Source organism: Dicentrarchus labrax, unplaced genomic scaffold (assembly GCF_905237075.1).
Source record: "Dicentrarchus labrax unplaced genomic scaffold, dlabrax2021, whole genome shotgun sequence".
Lineage (NCBI taxonomy): Eukaryota > Metazoa > Chordata > Actinopteri > Moronidae > Dicentrarchus > Dicentrarchus labrax.
This window is the reverse complement of record NW_026136702.1, coordinates 21,660,279-21,686,080: the sequence shown is the minus strand read 5'-3', so window position 1 is coordinate 21,686,080 and position 25,802 is coordinate 21,660,279. Positions and strand designations below refer to the sequence as shown.

General features: G+C 39.6%; 1 protein-coding gene across 4 annotated transcripts in view; it reads right to left on the bottom strand.

Annotated features, from left to right (window-relative positions):
- atrnl1a (attractin-like 1a) overlaps window positions 1-25,802 on the bottom strand; it is a 264,424-nt gene that overhangs the window by 97,754 nt on the left and 140,868 nt on the right. For all 4 annotated transcript variants that reach the window (XM_051380119.1, XM_051380103.1, XM_051380110.1 and 1 more), the window contains 2 exons: window positions 14,189-14,250; window positions 5,273-5,351 (listed from right to left, as the gene is read on the bottom strand). In XM_051380119.1, the coding sequence (XP_051236079.1) occupies window positions 5,273-5,351; window positions 14,189-14,250 (141 nt within the window). The remainder of the gene's footprint in view (window positions 1-5,272; window positions 5,352-14,188; window positions 14,251-25,802) is intronic.

The window sequence follows — 25,802 nt, the reverse complement described above, 5'->3', positions numbered from 1 at the left end:
ACACAATTCCTAGGATACCAAGATACCATATTAATGCTCCTGGATTGGAAAACTGTCAACTAAAACTAGCTATCACTCGCTGCTGATTGGGACAAGACCACAGTTGACACAAACACAATGTCAGATTAAATAATGAAGTAAAAGTGAAAGTCAGTCTTATAATTAGGCCAGTTCACGTCAGCCTCAGAGATTTAATTGGGAGTTAGAAACTTCCACTTATCAAAAAGCTACAGAAGTGCAACAAAACAGTGACAAAATTATTGCAAAGGCACCATTGAAACAAACTCCAAAAATACAATCAATAAAGTCATACATTCTTTTGTGGTTTTAACGGTTAATGGATCATTTCCATTTTACAGAAGGCAGAAAGACAGATTACGTATTACCTATATTTGAATTTAAAACATTTTTAAATGCTATAAAATATTCAACAACAGAAAGATTTGACATCACATTCTTTTGCAATTCATTTAGCAAATCTTGTTACAATAGTGGTAAAAATACAAAACATTGTGCCGCTCTATTTGCAATAAGAGAAGAAGCTGCACACAACCCTCATTTAAAGAAGTCTCAAACACAAGCTGATCAGTAATAACTGCTCCTGTATATTACAATAACAATATATATTAGGTAAATCTAGCCATATTGACCATCTCTCCTTCGTGCCCCTGAGGCACCTGACAACTGCAGTTTATCTCCATAATGATTAGCCCAGCACTAAATACATCAAAACAAGGAGATGATAAAAACACAGCATTCAGCTCCATTGATTAGCATTGTTAATTTCTCGCTCGGTGGTGCAGGGTAAGTGAGGCTGGGGCCCGCTGAAGAGGCGAGAGTCTGCAGAGCTCACTGAGACCGGTGACAAAGTTTCAAGCAATGAAGCAAGAAAATAAAAGGCTCTTTATCTCTGTATGTGTCTGACTCTCTCACTGTATATCTTCTATCGTAAATATAACAGTCATAAAAAGAGTAAACTATAAGCTTCATTTGCTTTATATTCTAAAGGCAAACAACCCTCAATAGAAACCATTTTAAAATAGTTTTTAAGAAAAGGACAAGAAGAAGTCATTATTTTCGTTTTCTGATCTGCCACCTCTATGGTTAACATTTGATTAAGTTTTGGTTAAGGTCTGAACCAATGTTTACTGGTTAGTATGAGATCGGATCTGTCATTTATGTCGAAGTCACCCAGTTTTAATATACAACCATACAGCCAGCTGTGAGCAGCTGTTGCTCAGGGGGTAGAGTTAGTCATCCACCAATCAGAAGGTTGGTGTTTTCGATACCTGGTTGCTGCATGTCAAAGTGTCCTTCAGCTATATACCTACATTAAATTGGATTGGTTTCTGTTTCTGCTGAGCAGTCGGCACAGCAGCCTCTGCCATCAGTGTGTGAATGGGGTGAATGGGTGACTAGAAAGGCACTATTTAAGTACAATACATGTACCATTTACTAACCCACCTTGCTCACTATAAGGTGGGGTGGTGGGGTATCCAGCACAGTGCAAAGGCAAGGTGCAGCTTAGGCTTTCATCAATAGTGTGCCCCATATAGCAGGACAATGCCACTGTTGACTTCTTCCCAACCCGTGGTTTCATACAATTATAAGAACTGAAACTAAGAAAATGGTCTTTAGTCAGACAGCTGTCATCTCATTGGTTGCTCATAGAAAGGTCACCAAACAAGATTTCAGTAGAGACTGACTGACCCCTGAGTTCAGTGCGACGTGTAAAATGCAAGTGGCGTTCGTTTTTGCAGTAGTAGAAGGATGCCATAATACCCACAATACTTCCACCTCTGCTATATAGAGAACATGCATTGCTTTTATGATCACAAGACATCACTTCAGATCAGAAAAACACATTTTGTTTTAAGCATTAGAACACAAGGCCATGCTGTTGTTTTTCGGATGTTTAGGTGGACACCGACATTTCATTTTCAGTCTGTCCATCTTAACACCTTCATCTAGAAAAGTTACACAAGCATGAATTGTAGTGACAGTTACAGACAAGCACCCTAAAAACTAAACATCTTCTAAAGGATACACGTTTGAAGATTTTTTTGAGGCAACTCTAAACCATATCTATAAGCTCTACTCTCTCTTTCCTCCTCTCCTCCTCCTTGTGCCTCTTTCATAGTTTCCACCTTTTTATCATCTTGTTCCACAAACAGAATATATAAATATTTAAATAAATAAAACTGTTTTTAATTCCCTCGCTGCCACGAGCAAAGGTTGTCTGAATATAAATATTAAAAGAAGACACAATGACATCAGACCTTGTTAAAGGAAAAATGTGACATTTTGAACATTTGTCTGTGTGTTGCCTGCAACAGGCAGTGTTCATGTTTTAGTTAAAGGGCTTCTCTGCTGACACTTGGCTCGTTAACATAGTTTGCATTGTGGCACACTTGCTTACAGCAGTTGGAATCAGTGATGACATTTTTAGGGTAGCTAAAAGGACAAATCCAGAAAGAGTTCCCTGTAATGCAAAAACTGAGTGGTGAAGAAAATGAACTAAGTACATTTTTGAAATGTCATGCTCACCCTCTAAGCTTGGCAGAGTACCATTACTCAGTAAAATCTATTAAATGTTTTCTCTTTTTTCTTTATTCAGTTGCTGCTTGAGCTGCGCTAAAGTGAAAGATCACACTTTGAGGGCATTCCATTTGCTTCCTTTGTGCCATTCTAGATGAATTAATTATGTGCTGAAAAAAGTAACTGATTTCATTTCAAATAGGACATTAACTGTGGATGATGATGGGAAGAAAGTGAAGTTTAATCGCCAGAGTTCCTACAGTGATGATTTCTCCCTCGAAGGCAGAGGTTTCCATTTATTAGATCCTCTGTTATCTAAAGGGAGATAGTAAAAAAAAAAAGAAACAGCCCTCAGGATGAACAAGGGAGAGACTGACAGAGAGAAAGACAGAAAGCCAGAGAAATAGTAGGAAGTCCGGGTAAATAAACCAACAGTGCAGTAAATGCAGCATTGCGGTTCTGCTGTGATATGAGACTGGCTCTCATAAATAATGTAGCCCAGTGTTGGCCGACCTGGCAGCAGCCGGTACACTGCTCCTCACACTGGGGAAAACAAGGCTAAACAAACACGCTGCTAGTCAGGTCACAGGTGGCTAAACACACATCACAGTGCAGGTATCAGTCACTCCACTGTAAAACCATACCATGCACACCCTGCATGTAACAACACACAGTTGTACAAATAGGGATGTAAACATGAGAATCAATTTGATTCATGCGTTTATGACCTTTATATGAGGCTCATTATTTCATTTTCTTTAAACTGTTTTGTTTGCATCAGTATAGCAGGTAGTGCGCTATATAACTTTCCCACAGAAAAAAAGCTGCCTGCTGCAGCTGAAAATGATGTTGATGAGTACTGTGAGACTGAAAAATAACTTTAAAGTTGTTGGCCGTAAAACCTAGGGGTGTAAGAAAATACTGATACACTTGAGTTTTCCGATATTGTGTCTTGTGATACTGTATCAATTCTCATAAACACTATAGATTTTTAATTTATGGCTTTCATGAAAAGATTTGTGGAAGTAAATGTGTGTAAATTTGTGTTTTCAAGATTTGATTGACCCTTGACTCTTTTACTCCAGCACTCGCAAAAGCAGTGCTATGATGTTGGATGATACTTGGACTGTGATAAATACAAATGAAGATCCGAATGTTCTGACTGTATGAAAAAAAAATTACCAAATTTACATTTAAACAAGACTGCAATATATATATATATCTTGTCTTGCTACCAGAAATGGAATATATTGCAATATATTTATTTGTAAACCGAAAGATGCTTAAACAGTCCGTAGTGCTGAGGGGAATTGCAGTACAGAAAATTCTTTGTGGGCTCATCACTATGAGCAACCATTTTCACTTTACACATCCATCCACAGTCAATATAAAAATATTGATTAGAGCAGCTCCCAGTGTTCTAGTTGGTGTAGACCAAGTCTTAGTTTAGTGTTTTTGGTTTTCAAGGCAAAACTGTAGTTGTATCTCTATTTTGATTGATAAAAAACAGAAAATCTGTTAAAATCAGTAATAAAAACAAATTTGTTGTAGCTAAATTTAAGAATCTTAATTTGTACTTTCAACACCTGGTAGTTTAGCAATAAAAATGCAAACTTTTGGATGTGTGGGAACCTACAATCCAGATAAAAGTCAGTCTGCAGCAATCTGCTTGATCTGCAATGTGGACATGTCAGCTCTACCTTTACAGTATAACTACTTGTGGACTATTTCCTTGATTTTGTATTTTTATTTATACATATCAAGCAGTGAAAACAAGTCAGTGACAAAAAATTTACATCAACTTCTCTCACTGAGTGCAGGGTTTAGTTTACACCACTTAAGCAGATGACAAATCCTCCTAATTGAAGCCGATTCTTTTCGAGAGACCATAAAAGTAACATAACATGTCACCAACATTTAAATACTGAAATTTAATTTGCACATGAAAGCAGCAGCGCTTTCTCCATAATGACAGAACAGCAGCAGCAGCAGAGGAGGACCAGAAACCAACAAGTGTATTTAAAAACAATAGTTCCCTGTGGAACGTGTGTGGATTACACCAATAAAAACAGACTATTATCATCGCTGTTCATAAGCAACACTGAATCCTCCCTGATGACTCAAACACAAAACACTGAAAAAAAAAATGCATAAAAACATTAAACAAGTGAGAAAGAGAGCATGGGTTATTACTGCAAAGAGGATAGATCCAAAACAAGTCCAACAGTGGAGCTGGTGAATTGATTTTGGGTGTAAATTGTGTTTGTGTGTGTGTGAGTGTGTGTGTATGGGAGGGGTCAGGAGTAAATATGAACTGATGCGGCATCTGTTGACGCTTTAAGTGATATATCACTCCATTCCACTTCGTTTAGCATCACTTCGTCTGAGTTAATTGGTTCATGAGGAGCACTAATTAGGGGGGATGGCTTTGTTTATTGTCACGGCGACGCTCGTTAAGCGGAGAGATCTTTTTTTATACTTTCAGGACTGGTGACATTAACCCACCCTTCACAAATGTGGGTGGGGGGGTGCGTCAGTGTGTATTTACTTTAGTCTTCGATGTGGCAGCTGCATCTAACGGCTTATGTGTGGCAGAGTGAAGCACACACACACAGCTTCACAACATGTACTGTCAACAAATGTATGCATATGCTGTTCGCTACACACATACTGCAACACACTGACACACGTGAGAATACGTGTTATACATACACACATACACAAGGCGTCCTACCTCTCTGCGTCGTGAGGCCCAGCAGGTCTGCTTGACTTTCCAAACCACAGCAGCGACCAGTAACAGAGACAGGAAACAGCTGGAGAGAGGAGAGGGACACAGAATGAGTCAGTTAATCAGATATCAATGATTCCTGAGTAGTGCATGAACAAAAGCATGCAGAAAATACACATCGAGTCAGTGGGAGTTAGGGTTATTATGGTTGGCCATAGCTAACGTATACCCTATCGTCTTATCACATGCCCTTGTGTCTATATTTAACAACCTGGGAATGAGAACAGGCTTTGAAGTGTGTATATGAAACGACAGTGATTATACACAAATGAAAACATACCTATGAATATTATATTCCATTTCTGCCAGTACAGCCTACTAAATGTTACACACTGGACCTTTAAAGTACTTTTTCTCCTGTACTTTTAGCCTCAGTGGACAAAGGGCAGGAAGCAAGAGTCCAAATCTGAGCCGGAATGAGTTGTAAGTTGCCAATAAATCACCTCCAAAGAAACCTGTGTTGACTCATGGGAGGTACTTAGTGATGAATACAGTAAATACAGCTCAGTAGTTTAAATATAAAGCTGCCTGAGTGTGGGATACTTAAATACCTACTTAGGGGTGAGTGTATACACACACCTCAACACAAAAATTGTAGCTGTACTCCTGTTATCAGTCATGTCAATCTAAAGGGTCAAGAGATGAGGGAAAATACCTGAAACATATTTCTGCTACACAAACTGAACTTTGGGATTCTCTGTTTTCTTATAAAATACTGGAAAATAAGTGGACTGGAAAATATTCAACCTGTTAAGGGGGCATAAGTTAAAAAGGCTATGCTGCTTCATACTTCATCTGAGTGGAAATTTTACATTTAATAACATGTTGTAGGTGCACTTATACAAGTCACAGTCCATAAAAAAGTCATAACAACTATCAGAAGAAGCTACTGCTGACAAGAAACAAGGACACAAGGAAAATGCAAGAAAAACATAAAATCTAATGTTACGTTTTCATGCTTACAGTGGCATTTTGAAAATATGTTTCCGTACATCTCTAAACCATTAAGCAATTATTGGGTTGTTTCTCCAGATTATATAACTCCAGTAGTCCAGTATCTGCAGATAACATAATTTAAATAACAATGTGCTTCATGCTTGTAGTGGTCTTTGTAGTTGTCCTCAAAAAACACTTCCAAAGGAAAATGAAAAAAAGGCACAAAACCACAATACAACCATAGAGCAGATCTTCACACTAATTTACTGCCCTCAAGCTCCACTTTTCAGAGAGCAAAGGCGCCAAAGGAGAGAGAAGTTCTTGGGAAATCTGTGGCGAGCAACAAAACCGCGGTGACCACAGGCAGCTGGGGATTTTAGGACAGCAAAGGGCAGCGAGAGGTCAACGAGCACCATGATGCTCTCTAACAAAGAACAAGGTCTCATGCACCCACACACACACACACACACATGCACGCGCATACACATTCTCCCTCAAAGTTCAGTGTCTGGAGGGCAAAGTTATCTGGCCAAACACAAAGCTCCTCTCTCAACCAGCACTTCTGACAAGAACTCAAGACAAGCGCACCCAAAGACTTAACAACAGGAAGTCCCTGAGAAACTGCTGAGGACAGCAGCTCCGAAACAATCCTCCTCTTCATCTATCTGTGTGTGTGTGTCAGTGAGAGTGCATGTGTGATGTGTCCTCCTGTTTCTCTATGTGAGGATGACAGCATTGTAAAGGGTATTAGTGCTGTAATGAGCGTGACATTTTCAGACCCAGTCTGCTGAAGAGGCTGCACTCATGGCCTCTTCAGTCTACAGCCGACCTCTCAGCTGCAGTCAAACAAGCAGGAAATCCCCTCCGGTGATGGAGGCAAGATGCACAGTGATGCTGCTGGATGAAAACCTTCCGGTTTCAAGATCACAACTGATGACTTTTATGAGATGATATGAAAAGTTTTCATCCAATAGACTTGAACGTGTCCTGACACTTTACAGAGATGATTCAACCCTGTATGAGCTTTACCATGACTAACCATAATAATGTAGTCATTTTAATCCAATTCATGTTTCTTTAAAATCAAACCATGAGCTTTCCCTAAATCTAAATTAGTAGTTTTGGATTTATTTTTAAACAGTGATTTGTCATTGGTTTTAGAAGGAACAGGGAAATGTTGTCGTCCTGCCAAAAGAGACATCAGCTCAGAAAACCCTTCCATTCCGATATTCTAGAGGGACATGGACAAACAACGTGTTCTGTTGTTTAATTTGGAGGACTTGCAGGGCAGACAAACAATAGCTGTGGTTACATGAAATTGATTTTGGGTCAGCAGTTCACATGGGATGTGTCTAATACAATCTGGTGTTTACGTGTGCTAACAGATTAATCAGAACAGCTGTGTGATGGATTTGTCCATGCTTTCATAAAGTGGGAAGTCAGTGGGGTCCACTTTTGTTGTTTTGGGAGCTTTGTAACAGGCGGTCTTCAAGGTTTTCCAGCTGTTTTTAATTCTTTCAACGCTTGGGTGTGTTCTGGCCTTCAACATGTTTGAATAGGTTATATTCTTCCTACTGTCTAAGCATCCAATAATGTTCAGTTCTTTAAGAGTTTGTATCAACAAGCAAACTCTCCAGAGAGGTCCAGTTTGGATTCGAAGCTGCCATTTTCTATTTGAAGCAGAGAACTGTACCTCCCCAGGCATTTACATCCAAACCAAGGGTGTGTGCAGAAAGAACGCAGCCAGAAAGTAATCCAGTTAAAACGTTTACAATTTTTCTTTCGATCGGTTTTCAAAAAGGTTTAAACTACCCCTCTGCAACTGATTGAAATTCCAATCAGGATTATAATGAGAATATAAGGCACGATGTCAATTCTTGTTACCTGACCCAATCTTAATTTCACTGTTTACTTGTTTCTCAAATTGTTATATATAATATTATTTATTAATATATTATTTTCAAAACAAAATAAATTACTCCACTTGCTTGAGCTAGTAACCCATTTGCATGATCATGAGCACACTGGGCTAGACACCAGATTACAGCAAAGACAAATACACTCAGTAACTCCGTTGCAATGATTTTCTATCCTCCAAATGTATCTTCTAAAAACCCTCCACTGGCTTGGATTCAGATCCAATCAGGCCCAAGATTCACCATTCCGTCTGTATTACCTCAGCTCGCCATTAATGGGCCACAGGGCCCAAGCTTAGCTATCTAACCAATGGAGTGGAGCGGCTAATTGTCGCTATTACCAAGGCATTAGGGGGAAGGGAGAAAGAAGAAGGGGGAGGAGGGGGAGGGGAGGGCAGGCTGTCCTGTGGGTTTGTTAACACTCCACCGAGCATCTTGATAGGTTTAGGTTTAAGACTGTCCAGCCACAGGTAATAGCAATCGAACTGATTAGTGTGGGTAAGAACAGGTTGGGGTCTATGTGAGAGTGTGTACATGAGTGTGTGTGTATTCTTGTTATTTCAAGTAGTGCGGTTTAAACAAACAAAACCCAAGAGCACAGTACATATAATGCGCACGCACACACACACACACGCACACACACACACACACACACACACACACACACACACACGCACACACAGGAGAACACAGTGAAACATCTGATCCCCAGCGGGCAGAGAGAAAAATCAATAAGCTATTCGTTGAACATGAGCCACAGATAGCACACAATCGGAAACAGCTTTCCATCTGCACAAGCAGCAAACTGACTCTAAGGGTAGAGACAGGCCTCCAGTCCTGAGAGAGAGGCTGTGGGATCTCTTCCTGTAATGTTTTCAACATCTAAACTGTTATTTGTTCGCCGCGAGGATCTCTGTCTTTCCCTAACTAGATCTTTCTACTTTTTTACCTTTGCATTTTTCATTTCACCAAATGAGAAACATGTGAATAAAGTGAACTAAAGTTTGCCTGTGAACCAGATGGCTACTTTACATATCTAAACATCCTAATAAACTCTTGCTGCTGCTCCCTAAAAAAAAAAAAAAAAAACATGACTGAATCCCTTTCACATTGTCAGTCAAAGCAACTTTTGTCCCTTGTAGAATTATTCTAGTCCTCATATCTTCACAGGATAACATCACAGCAAAACCAAACTTTTACAAAGCAACTTCGCCTTACAGTCACACCGGTCAAACTAAAACTATCCCCAGACCAACTTTTCGGGGGGGGTGTATACTGTAAATAAACCAAACCAAACAGTTAAACAGTTGTGCGCTCAAGTGGTTCCAAGTCCTAATGCAATCAAGATACATATACTGCTCTTGAAGAAAAAAAGGCTTGAAAAGTGTCTCACTCCTGCTCCTCTATGTGTGAGTGCCTATGGGGTTTCCTTTTGTACATGTTTAAACAAATAAAGCAATTCCAAAACCAGAAAAGAACAAATATGCAGAGAGACACGTCCACAGAGAATCCTGGTGGAAGTGAACGTTGATAGGAACGGTCATTTTGAAATGAAGTGGGCGAGTCTCATGAGCCACTTAGTGCAGAGTAGCTTCTCCTCTGTTTTGGGAAAGAGAGAGAGAAAGGGAGAGAGAGAAACTGATTGCTAATCAAGCGAGCGAGAGCTGGGAGTAATTGGACAAAGCTGAACTGCAGTGTCACCAATTAGCATTTGAGACTGTGGAGAGCGGAGACATAAATGCTGTTTAATTATGGCCATTTTCCTTTTTTCTCCAGTTCTTAGAGATGAGAAAGAATACATGAGGAGGATGGATGGAGGGGGGAGGAGACAGAAGGAGGAGAGTTTTAAACTTTTCAAAAGAAGAAGATCTCACAGCTAATCAGGGAGACACAGGAAGTAGAAACCTGAAGCAGCTGGGCCTATTTTTAATAAAACATCTAATATAGGCCGAGCTTGTCCAATGCATGGCATTGTAACACTTTAAATAATTCCATTGTACAACAACACAGACAATGACAATGGTAGCAATGAAAGTATGCTGTTAGCTGACCTTCCTGTTTGATTCTGCAACATTTGACACTTTGTATTTTTCCCCATCTGTCCTTATATTGGCCCTGCCAGCTTCCATTCTACTTCACATTTTTTGGATCTGATTTACTCTTAATGGAGCCACACAATTGTTCAGGGATCAATGGAAGCAAACTTATCTCTTACAGAATATGTTTTTATGTTTTTTTGTCAAATAGATTCAGGTGGAAAGGTAATTGCTGGGTTACTAAATGAATTGCTAAGCCAGAATCTCTCTGATTTGCTAAAATCTACGACCTATAAAAAATGTTACTGACGCTGCAGTGGGTAACAAATGAAATACATTGACAGCTTTAGCAGTGAACAGTTTGCAGTTATGCATCCAGTGTAAAGGTTATGTTGATCCAAGCCAGGTTATATTTCCTTCAACGTTTCTGCTTGATGACAGACAGATACATCAGTCGATAAGACAACACAGATAGATCTCCAATCTCTCCTTTCAATCAATTCACTTCTTTCTATATGAGCTGCATATCTTCCCTCTTCTCTTCCTTCCCAGTGCCAGACTGCATCTCATCACTGTGCCTTCTGCCTACAGGCTACCCCCCTCACATGCACACGCACACACATTTACACACACACACACTTACACACACACACACACACACACACACACACACACACACACACACACACACACACACACACACACACACACACACACACACACACACACACACACACACACACACACACACACACACACACACACAAAATGGGAGTCATGACTCAGGCTCTTTGGCACTCTGGCTCCTGACCACATCAGCACAGTGGAGCCAACAGAAATGCACATACCCACACATACGTACATAGTGTAGACCCAGACACAAGCATATGAGCTGATAAGCCTGCATCCCTGACATGCACACAACCTATATATGCATGGACAAAAATACTGAAAAGTGTATTTCATATAGTGCAGCCCTGAGTTACTTTTCTATGGCAGTTAGAGTTTTTGCACAACTGTTTATGTAAGAGCTGTCATTAGCTCATATCAGCAGTTGCTCTGTAATGGTAGGGTTTTCTTATACAAATTGGTGCTTGTGATGTGTGTTTAAACTAGACATCCGTATATGAAGTAATTAGGTTTACGCTAGGTATAACTGCCTCTTGAGCCCAGTTCAAAAGATTACAAAGACTCCCAACAAGACAAATTAAAACTTGCAACTACTTCATTTCACTGGTATGCAACATTCTGAAAACCTCACGCCAATGCTACTAGACAAGACAAGACAGTGTATCGTCTAACTGCCGGCTTTTCAGGCTTTTATTGTAGCTGGTTATAATTTGTAGCATCCTACAATCTAAAACGAGGATAGTGACAGTGAGTTACTTTTTACAGTTTATTGATGAAACGATGAACTCGATTAAATGAGAGGGTTGAGAATTCGGAGCCAGCTTGTATCAGTGATCCTCTCCTTCCTCCATCCAAAACTCTGCCATTTCAATCAGCTGACAGTTTGTAACTGACTTGATCAGCTGACTTTGCAACAACCCGATTGGCTGTTGAAACAGGTGACGTTCTAGCTCAGCCAGCTTGAGTCGAGTTGAGGCGGGCCAGTTCACACCGCTGCAACTTTTCCCTGCAACTGTTTTGTCTCAATGTGAATCTTTGGTCGGAACTGGGCTCTAGGCTTTAATACATTAATATCCTGACACTTTGATTCATTTTACATTCGATAACGTGCACTGGCTTTATCAGACTATGCTGCTAAAAACAGCTGTCTGCCGCTGCTGGAACTAGGGTTTATACAGTAAGGTGAGACTGAACCATACAGTACATGTGCTGTACAGCCAAAATGTTGAGTTAAAACAGTTTATCACACAGATTCATTTGACTTTGTGTCAATATCAAAAATATCCATGATGTATGTTTTGAAATTGAAAACAATTTTCTTTTAATTGAGCCTTTTTCCATCGTGGTGATGCTACTATTATATAAGTAAAGGACCTGAATACCTTTCCAGCAGAGAAAAAACATGAACATTACATTACATAACAAGGGCAGTAAATAAACCAACAACAGCTACAAAAAAAAGTCCTGTAGTTATAGCACATAACCTTTTCTCACTGAGAGTCTGGTGCAGTGCAGAAGAGAGCAACTCATAAATAGACCAGTGACTAACACACACACACACACACACACACACACACACACACACACACACACACACACACACACACACACACACACACACACACACACACACACACACACACACACACACACACACACACACACAAAAACAAAACACACAGGCAACACTGAACTCTCCCGGCAAAACTTGACGCTGTCCCCTACTGATGACATCATCCCTCTATGCTGGCCTAAAGGTCGCTGATGTCCAGAAGCCGGCCGTAGGCACAAAAATGGCTCCCTTCCTCACATGGTTGCACAGTGACACAAGCACAAGCGAGCATGAGCACACAGTGACACATATGTACATATACAGGAAACAACGTGCACATACACACGCGCCCAGATGACCACACACACACACACACACACACACACACACACACACACACACACACACACACACACACACACACACACACACACACACACACACACACACACACACACACACACACACAGGCAGATAAACACACACTTGTCCGGTGTCGTAGCTGAGTGGCAGAATCTTGCCTGAAGACAGCAGACTTCATTCCAGACTTTTTCCCCCAAAACACTCTCTCATTATATCCGCTGTCAGTCTGCATGACAAGCTGTAACATAAACGTCTCTCACACAGTCCAAAAAAACCCACAAGAACTCACTGCTTTGTCTGGCTGTTTGGTTTTTAATGGATTGTGTGTGGAAATTATGGTGGAGCTTGGAATAATTGCTAGTATTTAAGTATTTCTATTTACCTTAAACCTTGTTAAGCACAGATAGTATTAAACAACAGAGGAGGAAAACAGGATGTCGTGCTCAGTCTGATTTTGGCCACCAAGCAGGTCAGGATCCAGGTCAGCCCAATCACAAAAGATCCGTACTTAGTGCCAGTGGTATCTAGTCAGTTCCAGATTTCATTTCTCATTTGCTCTTGAGATATCTGTTGCTAATAATTTTGTTACCACACCACAAACAAAAAAAAGAATACATCCACTGCCATGTACTAAGCTAACTAACTAACTAACTATACTAGAGTATGCCTGTGTGGCAAATCAGCTCCTGACTGATCTCAGAACTCAACCAAGAACTCCAGCTATTGCATGGTGGCTTTATGTCTGTTAAAATATCTAGAGGTAGCAAATATTGGTGAAAAAAAACCATGTACATTCTTATGGGATAATTAGATTAGACATTTACAGTTTAGTGAGATGAGATTGGTGTATGTTTGATTCAAGTAAGTGAAAAGGTAGGAAAAAGGGAAGTTATGAATACGGAACATGCATTGGCTGTTCACAGCTCACTCATTTTGTGATTTGCAGGTCAAAGGACATCTAGGGGGACTAAATGTGGTTGAAAAGTATTTTTTTATTTTACCATTGCTGACTATATTTCAGACTGAAGTAGGTCCTAAGTAGATGGTGAAATCAGTGGTTAGAGCAAAGGTTATTCAGTATGCAACCTAGACATCTAAATAGCTTACACCTTGACTCATTTCGACCTGCAAATCAACAAATCATAGTTTGGTTAACTAATTTTTCACTGACCCAACACCTCAGAGTTTCACAATTCAGCTCGCTGCTGTTGAGCAGATGCAGAAGATCGCCAGAGCAGTTGGGGTTTAGGTGTCTTGCCTAAGGCTGCTGCCATCTACTGTAACTCAATGAGTGCAGGTTATGGCCTAGTTGTGCAAAGAGCCTCTGGGAACTGAACCACTGAGCAGCAAAGCCCTGTGAGGAGCAGCTGGATGCTCTTCAGAAAGGCACAGCGCGTACAGTAAATATGACAGTCAGGAAAAAACTTACCTGAAGAAGGTGACAAAGAACTGCACCAGGTCCATGATGCTGTTGTGTTGAGAGAAAGCAATCTGAAAAGGGCAATGACCAGAGAAGAAAAGATAAACAGTTAACACATACTGCAACCAATACATACACATACTGCAAAGTTAAAAATCTGGGGTCCAGATGTGAAAAAACTATCAAATAAAATAAGAAGAACCACATAATCTAAAACAGGGTTATGAATATTTTGTGGATCGGTAATGTTCATAAACACAGTGGTAAAACTGTCCTACATTTTAATCTGTTAACAAAGAGTTAAAATGTGGATTTCTAATTTATAACTCAGCTTATTTAATTTCTGCATATAAAATATACCAATCTATACCAAGCCAATCCTCACATTTCAAATGCAGTTTTAATTTAATTCAATGTATTGATTATCTTTTGTGTGTATGCATGACTGTGTGCCAGTGCTCTATTCTTTCTTCCTTTAATTTTTATGATTTAAATACAGAACCAAAATCACACATCATAATTACATAAAATGACACCTACACAAAGACAAACAAAACTCTACTTCAGTCAGACCTAAATTAAGTTGTTTTTAATGCCTGATGTATAGAATAAATGACGAATTGTATCAGCACTACTTTTGAGTGTATGTACACAATTATGTAACACAGAGAAGCAGAAGGTTATGCTGGTAAAAGACAATTAAAACAGATCAGCCCAGAGGTAGGTGATGAGTTGTTTTGAAATGAATAATGACATGTCGTGAAAGATACAGTAGTATTCTATATCTGTAGTATTGATATTGGTTTGCATAAAGCAAACAAAACACTCTGGCAATGCATCCCACAAAACTCAGCATGCCCTTGTGTAACCTTGCCCCCCAACATGTGCTATAGAGCATCATGTGAAACTGATGCAATAACCGTGGGTGAACATCTTTCTTACCTTAGGCCAATGTTCAGACCTCTTACATAAGGCCAACAATTTTATTTCTGCCAAATACATTCTCACATGTTCTCTATCTCCTTGTCTGACACACACACACACACACACATACACACACACACAATGAGAACACAATACGAGCAACCACCCATATGGTCTGTAGGTTATTATGAGATTAGCCTGTGAGAAAAAGGCTTCTGGCCTTTTGTGCTCTCTGCAGCACTTTGTTCAATTGAACTCCGACAAACCTGCTGGATGCTACAGCACCACTAAATCCACTGACCGCACCATCCATCATCACTTTTTCTGTGCTGGGATGCTGGCATAGTGTGTGGCTCTCTACTGTCCTGCGCCACAGATCGGATACATGTTGACTCAGACATGTTCAGATTATTATAATGGGTCAATTTGCCCAAACTACAATGAAGAAACACATTTTTGCCAATTTATCCTAGCGGTATTTAGTCATGCAAACAGTTTCTGGTCTCCACACAACAAAGGTGAATGTAATAGTGTTTCTGTACCTCAAAGTATTGAAAAATTATATAAACTCGGCTTTCCATAAACTTCACTCCACAGACATACTTGTAGTTCCCAAAGAGGTCATTGACTAGCCTGAAGTATCTGTAAAGCCAGGCCAAATAGCAAAATATGTATTTTTATATATATATATCTATGAAAGGAACATGGAGCCCAAAAAGCATGAACAAAATGTTTTTCTTTATAACAAATTATACACATTACACTGTATGTTGCGCCATTAAAGTAAAAAAAAAAAAAAAAAAAAAACATATTTCCACTTGTTTCATCAGCACACACACACACATATTGCTCACACATCACTATAAAAACCGTTCACCTTATCTCATCCTTCAAAATATAACTCTGCAATCTGTCTTCATTACAGTGTGTTTACTGTATCTGTGCACTTGTTTTTGTGTGAGTATGAGAGATGCACCTTTTTGGCCCTCAGCTATGAAAACCTCTTGAAAAGCCATTGTTGTCCATATTTAAACTCCCTCATGTTAAGAGGATTATTTATTACAGACATAATTGATTTTCCATTCACTTTTCTGCCCTGTAGGAACAAAACAGAGCAGAGTTTTCTGTTGGATAGCTCACAGTCCCCTGATGTCGTTTTTCTAGACAGTTGGGGGAAGATGTGCATTCTGAGATGGATGCACACAGCACAACAAGGTACTTCTAGGACACAGCTAAGCTGGGCAGTATAATGGTCAAACTGAAGACCACAGCCTGAAGTGGACCAAGATACAAAAATGAAGAGAAACACAAAATAATGACTAAATATTGGGTTGTACTGATGCCACATCTAATCTTTGGCACCACTCCAGGGACCCAACTTCAGTTCCTAAAAATGGTACTTCCAACTGTATTGCATGTTTCAATAAAAGCAACCGGCAGCCATATTCATTGGTCAGAAGCTAGAGGACTGAGTTAATGTCAAAGACTTAGCAAGTCCTACCACCTGCCAGTAAGTCGAGTTGGTTGTTTTCGTTGAGTGTAACACACAGTGACCATGACACGTAGCGTTACATCATTTGACAGAAGCATGGTACAGAATAGTAATACCACAGAAAATGTATCAAAATGAATGCGTTTTTTGAGCATTGGCATGTGTCAATGCTGCAGACTTACTTTTAAAACTAAGAATCTGGAGTGTGTTGTTAAATTACCAAAGTAAAACTGTCCAAGGCTGTGTTGCAGTAATGACCGTTGGAGAGTGCAAGCAACAAGCAGTGTGTCGGACCGGTAATAGGTTGCGTAAGTCACGCAACCTAAGTCATGAACAATGTGTGACCCATTGACCCCCTCAGTCACTTCCATATGTGGACTTTCTCGCTCTTACAGCTCCCATCATAAATACTACGATCCCCAGAGGTTGCTAATCAACAATAAACATAAATATGGGTTGAAATAGGCTGCGTGTTCTGGTGATTAATATTCAAGGTGCAACAATCATGTGTACAAGCTCTGAGAACCTAAGCAACAAAACCTGCCTGTATCTTCCAAGATCAACCAATATGACAACTTAGTTTTTGTGGACGTCTCCTGATCTGCCACTGCTACTTTGACAGTGATTAAAGTGCAGAACTTCTGTCATTTTATTCCAGTGGGTTTTCAACAAAAGTATCATTTCTATTTGAGAAATATTTCACTGAAAAACACAAATAACACAATATTAACAACATTAATATAAAAACAATATTAATGTTTTCTTGCTACATTAGCAGTCAATAAAAAAAATATATATAATGATGTACATTCATTCATTGTGAAAAGGTGAATACACTGTGCAGCAGCTTTCATATTACAGTAGATGAGGACATCAGTTGTAACACTTTGTTTATTTGGCTGTCAATGTCAAGTCTTTGTCTAAGTGTGAAAACTAAGTTCAGGACCTAATACTTTCCTAATAATAAGACTGCAATTTCACTTCAGATGTCTTTAAATGTTTCTCAGTGAGCTGTTTCATAAGAAATCAACCCAGTCTGGCACACCTGGACTATTTTATTCATTTCCATTTTTACATTAGGAGGCGAATAGACGCATATATATCTCATTTTAATTGGCTTTGGAAAAAGACTCAAAGTCATGCATTTTCCTTTATGAAACTTTAAGACAACGTGAAAGTGATACAGCTGAGGCCACCGATGTGCTAATTAGCATGTAACATCATCTGATCCTCACGACAGGTGGACTGCCGAAGCCAAAGATCCATTTTAAAATCAGTAAAATCCCTGAGCAGCACTGTAGCTAACAAGGACTATAAAGTACATAAATAAAAAAAACCTGATCACAGGCATCACAATACATTTGACAGCAATATATTTCAAGCATGTGCAACATGGGGATACCTTTAAATGGCCTTAATAGCCCGGAAAGGCTGTGTCTTTGTCTTTGGTGAATCCTCTGAGACTAGTTGGGAGGGGAAGAGAGAAAGAAATGGGGCAGAATGGGCTTAAGAGGTTTACCAGCATTTGTGCAGCAGGTAAAATGGCCTGACACTGAAAAACCTGCAGAAAAGCTGATTTTGGTCCAGAGGGACGCAGCATTAATACAGGCATCAGGGAGAAAAGAGCCTGGCTTTGCATTCAGGCTTCCAATGCAGCAATTTACATCATTACCCCCTGACAATATAAAGACTTATTATGGATGTACACACATACACTACCTCGGAAAGAAAAAAAATAAAACCTACGCACATACGCTACTGTAAAAGTATGAATAAACACACATTCAAAAACAAATGCACCAAAAATTATATTTATAACAAGTAATACACAAACTGTGACCATTAAGTTTAATATAGTAAATGAATACATACATTCCTCCTAATATATCTCTCCCACACACTCTCATTTTCCAGTACTACATCAGCTCCAGCCAACAGCCATCATTTCAATTTACAACAACTGCAGTCGTTAAACACAACTATAATCAATGAGCTGTTTAGACCACACCCTTTTGTTCCTGATCCACACCACTGCAGAGCCACAAACACACGTCTGACACCACTACTAACACACACATACACATCAAGCAAGCTGAATATACACAAACAAAGAATGTACAAATTATGTTCAGTCCTGAGGCTGTGTGATGGAGGTGGTGGTAAACCTTTTCTATGGTCTTTTCAAATCTACAATTTTTGTTTGTTTTGTCAAAACACGCTAAATTCTGTCTCTGAACACAACCGATTTATTTTAAATAGAAAATATGGTCCAAGATTTAAAGATCCCCTCCAGATTGTTATTAAGACATTTATATAACAGTCTGCTTGGAACAATAAGGTGTCTAAAAAAAACATTGTTTTACACACATTCCACAAAGTCCTTAAAAAGGCATCTACTCCTTCTACCTCAATAAAAATGTCAGAATATAGGATTAGGCAACTTTTTCATTTCTAAAGTTTTCCTGCAGGACACAAGATGTCTTCTACGTCACTGTAAAGTCCAGTCTCAGTGGATCTGCACTGGAGCCTTCAAGTTTCTACTAGGGATGTGTGCGATTAGGCGTTTAAACATTGCTACCCTCACTACTCGGTTAAACTTTTAATACTTTATTTACTTCATTGTACAATGATGGTTTACTGTTGCATCTAAGATGTTACACAGACACCTGCCACTAGCAGTAGCATCTCCGGCAGGAAGTTACAGAACAGCACCCCCCTAACATTTGAGTGTTTTTTAACATTAATGGTGCGTTCGTTTTGTCTTGTAATCGCAACTTGCAGCTCGAGAGCGACGTCACATCCGTGTTGGAAAACGAATAACCGCGGGTTTTTGCGTTCTGTTTGGCACACCACAGGACGAGCTTGGTTGCAATAGGCAGTTTGGACGTTTCGTAACGTTTATAGTGATTATCTCGTTTACGGTGCACCCACCACGGATTTCACATGTTCATTACATATTACACAATTATATCACACAGTTTGATATCTGAATATTCCGTTTTGATTAACGTTAACGTGGCTACTGCTCTGCTTTCTGCTCAAGACTCGGCACTGTTGTCATAGCAACATGGAGCGTCTCTAGCCAATTTCAGCTGCACAAGCTACAAAATAACTAATGAGGCGTATTTAACACATAATACGACTGTAGCGACATGCCTATAGGTAACAGTATACAGTGCTGTGTGTACGACTTCTTCATTTGGTTACAACAAAGACAAAAGTGCTTAAAATAGTAGAAAACCACAACGTTTACTACGTGTGATGCTCGGAGTAGCCATCTTGGTAACTGAACTCTGGGTCCTCTGAGCTCAGACGACTTAACGAGTCGTTTTATACATCCTCGGGAGCGTTCTGTTTGCAACTTCCGGTTCGTAACTCAGGAAACCGACTCGGAGATCGAGTCGGGTGGACAAAACGAACGCACCATAAGACTAGTCGGCCAGTCTAATTTTAAATTTCCATTTAATCGACAGGGAAATTAGTAGCAAGAAACATCCCTTTCTCCATCACACTTGTATAAGCTGCATACTAGACATTGTCATTTGACACATCGTTATTATAAAAATATAAATACTGGACCCTTTATGTTGCTAGGCTTGCAAGATTCTTCAAGTCAATAGTGTGTCTTTTAAAGTTAGTAAGTCCTAAAATTATTTATTTGGTTGAGTTAACAAATACATGTAAGTGTTCCAAAAGTTTGAAAAGGGTTGTGAAAGCACCCTTAGTCCTCAATGAATGGATTCCAAGCACTTGTTAATCTACGGCCATCTCTAATAAAGTTCTGAGGCTTTTTGATGTCTTAAGTTTAAGAAGGTTTAAGAAGATTTTATGATCATCTTAGCCATGAGAAATTTTCAGGAAACTGTCCTATATCAATAAACTAAAGAGTAGATTCACCTGTAATATTTAAATGACTGCAATGTCAGACGGATAAATGTTACTAATATAATAAACTAAGTGTTCAATGTGGAGATTGGAGCTTCAGCAACACAGCATGATGACTGCAACTGCTGACACAGAGTTGGTTCTGATACAAAAGGTAACTAGAGGAAATGCTGCAGAAAAATGGCTACAGATGGAAATTCTCCAACAGACAAATAAACACTGAAATAGCCACAAACCAAAAAAAGAACAGGGGTCAACTGACTGTTCAGGGGCATTTTTTAAAAATCTTGTAGCTCGAACTGCAATTACCACAGGAGAGTGTGAAAAATAAGAGAAAGGGACTGAGGGACGACGGCGAGGTAAAAGATGAGAAGAACAGGAATGACGTAAAGAGGACTCCAAGGACACCAGTTCTGTAGTCCAGTCATTACTGAAGGCCTATGGTGGCCCTCTGTGGACAAGCCCACGAGCTGTGACAGCAGCGGGCTGCCTTTTATTTCCATAACCCTGAACTCAGGGCTGCTTGTTAAAACCTGGAATGAAAGAAAGTGTTTAGCTAATCAATAAGGGAAGGGAGAGAAAAAAAATGGAGAGAAAGGAGAGCAACAAAAAGGAAAATAAATGGAAAGAAAGAGCAGGGGAAGTACAACGCAGGTGAAAAAGAGATGAAACGGAGAAGCGAAGCTGAGGCAGAAGATGAATGGAGGACTGGGAGATGATGAGAGGGTAGCAGTAGAGAGGGTGATGGTGGGTAAAGATAAAGCGGCAGGAATCAGTTCATTTACTCTTCTCACTTAATCCTCATGAGGGCTGCAGGCTGCTCATATACACTGGGTAGAAGGCAGAATGACGAGCCTGGAGAAACAGTTCATCACTGGGACAACACTGATGGACACTCGCTCACTCACAGCTGGAGCATGTGATGTTTCCCAAGCAAAAGCTTCTTCCTCTCCACACTATAGGAAAACACTAACACACATACGGTATGCCCCTTACTTAGAGGACACGCCTCACCTGGAACGATGAGCTTCCCCCCCATTCTCCTCTGTAGTGAAACGAACTGGAGATATAGCCATAGTTCTCCAATATGTTTGGAACAACCTACCAGCTGAGTTCCTTCAAACTGTGAAAGTGTACCCAGAAGAATTAATGCTGTTTTGATGGCAAAGGGTGGTCACACCAATTATTGATTTGATTTAGATTTCTCTTCTGTTCATTCACTGTATTGTTGATTGATGAAAATAAACTATTAACACTTTAATAATCTTAAAGCATTCTTAGTTTACAGCATTTTTTCACACCTGCCTAAAACTTTTTCACAGTACTGTCTATAACCGTTAAGATCAAAATTGAACTATTTTAAGTTCAAGAGGTCGAAAATCAACAAAGGAAATAATTAAATTATACAGCCATTATACAGTCATTTTAGTGGAAATTATATACCATACATTATTTACATCTATTGTTTTTATTCTTACAGTAATAATGTTTGGATCACACGTGTTAACATCAGCATGTTAACAGTGTGAATGTGTTAAACGTGATTTTTCCAGGGACTAAAATGTGTTTACCACACAATTCCTCTGAATTTACATATTCATGAGGACCTAATGACCAAAGTGAGGCAGTTGCCAAGTGCCGCCTCCACCTACATGGTATGCAAATGAATCCAGCTGTGCCATATGTGTGCACTTGTTAAGAGTGCTCACAGATGTAGCTCCTTTTAACAGGTGCTTAAGGCCCACTTCTGCACCAATCTGCAGCTCAAACATGAGTAACAAACTGCAGTGAAAACACATGATACAATCCCAGTCAGACAGAAGGCCTTTCCACTTGACAAGTATTAGTCTGATTTTCAATTGTTTCATTTCTGTTTGCTGTGGAATGTGTAACTTAATCTTCCATGGTGTCATGTTCAATGATCACTCACTCATCACTCACCATCAGCAACTAACTAAAGTCTGATCAACAGTGTTATATCTGCAAATAACAAAATACCTTCTGCCTACAAATCTTGCAAATGCCTCTTAAACATGTGAGTGTGAAAAACATGTTTATACAGTTTATTGCTGAAGAATATCACATCATATTACATTATTTATACTATATACTTACTATACAATTGTTCTTACTCAATGTTTTGTTTTACTACCTCTGTTCTCATGTTCTTTGGAATTATTTTACATACATATTTGTACCATCTACTTTATTCTGCTGGATCTCTTATGATCGGTTCGTACTATATATATTTTGTGGAGCAGAGAAGGGTTACATAAATCCCCGTAATATGTGAACGCAAAAAGCTCTGCACACTGATATTGGTCCCAAATTTTGCTGTTATAAATGCTGTTGTGCCCAGGCCCTAACACATACCCTGGATGTATTCCCATGTGAGCAGCTTAATTTGTCCTGATGTGGCTGATGACTGCTGCTGACTTCCTGCCCAGTTAAATGGGCAGCACTCAGCCTTGCCTCTTCTTTTCTACCCTATGGAACATAATACTGCCTCAATGAGATGCATCAGATAAACCCTGCTCCTCTTCTGCGTGTGTGTATGTGCTGGGCAGACAGTTAACCGTTTCCACTTCTGTTTTAATCCAATAAAGGACACTTTGTCAATGACATGATCAGAAAGGACGTCTGTGTGTGCGCACGTATGTGTGTCAGTTATCTGATTAGGAGAGGCATCCTATTTAATGATGGCAGGCGCAGAGGATAAATAAGTGACTGAGCACTGAGCGGCAAATCAAATCAACAGACCAATCACGCCAGCCCTGAGTTCCTCTGCAACAAAATGGCTGCTCACCTCTGACAGACGGCTTTTAATCAGGTGGCCTATAGGCTGTGATGCATGGAGGGACGTAGAGAGAGAGGCAGAAGATGGAGGTGATCGAAGTGGACACGAGAAGAACCGTGTGTTGTTCAGCAAAAATAACAAATGAGAATTTAAAAGAGCAGTAACAAGTTCTTTTTAGCTGTAGAAATAATTGTGGTTTGTTTCCTGCTGTCGATTTTAATTTAGTGTCTCGAAACATAACGAGTGGAAACAAAGGGCTGTTCATTGCAGTCGATTTTCGAGGTTATTACAGTTTGTTCTTCTTGAGATAACATTTTCTGCTAAATTACAAACAGAGATGTTCAAATTAGAAACAGTTATGGTCTCAAGTTATACAACTTCTGGCTACATTAACAGTTAGTTCTTTCAAAAGAGAGAAACTGGGTCATGTTCCCATAATATTGGTGGGCTCAATCAATAAAACATGATTTTCTGATTAGAAACGAATCCAGGCCGGTCCTAGTTTGTAGAAAATGGTGTCAAAATGAACAAATTGCAGTTATGATCTATATTTGCCTGTGAAATAACTTGTATCTGTACTTATTTTTCTATTACATACAGTTCACATTCCACATATGATTTCTGTTGTTTTTCTTGATTGAAGTTTCCTAATAAATTATATAATAATAAAAATAATACTAATAATAATAATAATAATTATATTATAATGACAGTAAGGCTCTTAGCTTTTAATGTCTAAACTCTAAAACTAGGAAAAATAAAACTTCAAAACTAATAAACAATGTGTACTAGATGTAAAAACACTAAGTATGTAACATCTTTTTCCTATAGTCCATAATTTCCTTTGTTTGAACCAGGAACACTGGTGTATGTTGTGTCATGATGGTGAGTGCAGAAGAGCGAGGACGAAGGTGCAAGGTCAGTGTGACAGAACCAATCAAAATCTGTTCCAGCAGAACGACCGATCCCAACACCTCCCCCTGCCTTACAACCAGCCCTGGACTCCCAGCTGACGTCAGGGTGCCGCCAGGGAAACACTCACAGGTCACATTAGTTTGTGTGCATACACTGTTTGTGTATTCAAGTTTTTCTGCCTTTCTAAGGACAACTTTCAGTTTTCGACCTGTTGGAAAGGACATTTTGCAGAGGACTCTGATTTGTCCATAAGACTTTTTTCACCTTTTCTCCCAACGTAGAATGTTGTGTGCCAAGTCTGAATACTTTATCAGAGTCCCGATTTCAGATTTCAGTGTGACCCAATCTGGGTGACTTTATTGTCTAACTGTCTATTTGTCTATTACTTTTTCTTTGGCACAATACTACAAAATGGGTTGGATTTATTAATACAGATCAGTGGCAGACTCAGGTGTCTGAGGGGCAGGGGCGAAAAAAAATAAAAAGAGCACCTTGGAAGTCACTTCATCACGTTTTCCAGGGGGAACCTCGAGGTCACTTCATAAAGTTTTCTCAACTGGAAATGCACCATAAGGAACTTAACCGCATTTTCCCCACTGGTAGGGAACTTAACCAGAGTTTCTCCACGGGAAGGGCACCCTAGAGGCCAGAGTTTTTCTGAACATGGGTCACCGGGGTTGAGGGGTTTACCGATGTCATGCTTCTTCCTCCTTTGCTACCAATAGCAGACAGTCATTCACATCATTAGCATGGTCGCAAGAGGTTGCTTCTCAGGAACACAGACATATGGGTCTTTTTAAGGGCTTTGAACCAATGCTTCTACAGTTTTAAACCAAAAAAAAAAGCAATGGAACATGGAATTGTACTTCACACAGCCAACAAAACCACAACCACACAATTACTAATTAATTACTGATTAATTAATACGAGGGACAAATGTTGGTGAAATCTTTGTTCTCAAAGACATGAAGACGCTTTCACAGAATAAGAGAAAGTAGATAGATAATGAAAGAAAGTGAGAGAGGGATACACGTGAGGCAGCACCCTGAGGTTGTCAGAGTCAACGACAGACTTCAGTCCAGCACAGGCGTGCAGTGTAGGTAGCCCAGGGGTCCCTATGGACTAGAGGAGGACCTGACACCCAGACCATGTGAAGTGAGTCAGTGTGTGTATGAGAGTGTGTTTGTGTTTCACTGCCACAAACAATAACATCAAATTTGGTGTTAACGCAGGCTGCCAGACTTTCACACATACACAGCTTAAGGGTAGGATCAGTAAGATTCTGTGAGAAAGCAAGATTCACTTTCAGTATGATCTTTGACATTTAAAATACTACAATAAAATATGACCATGTAAGGTATAGGTACTGTTATAGTTCTGCTGATATGTTTGATTTACTCATAGTCACTACTTGCCTTTTAGACTACAAAACAGCACCTGCAAAGCTGACATTTTTGAGGATCTCCACAGAGGAAAACCCATAGACCCATAGTGATCTGCTATTGAAGATGCTCCCATTGATCCAGAATGCTGCACCATGTGTACTGACAGAAGAGATATCATATTTCACCTGCAACAGCTTCTATGCACTGGCTCCCTGTAAATATCCC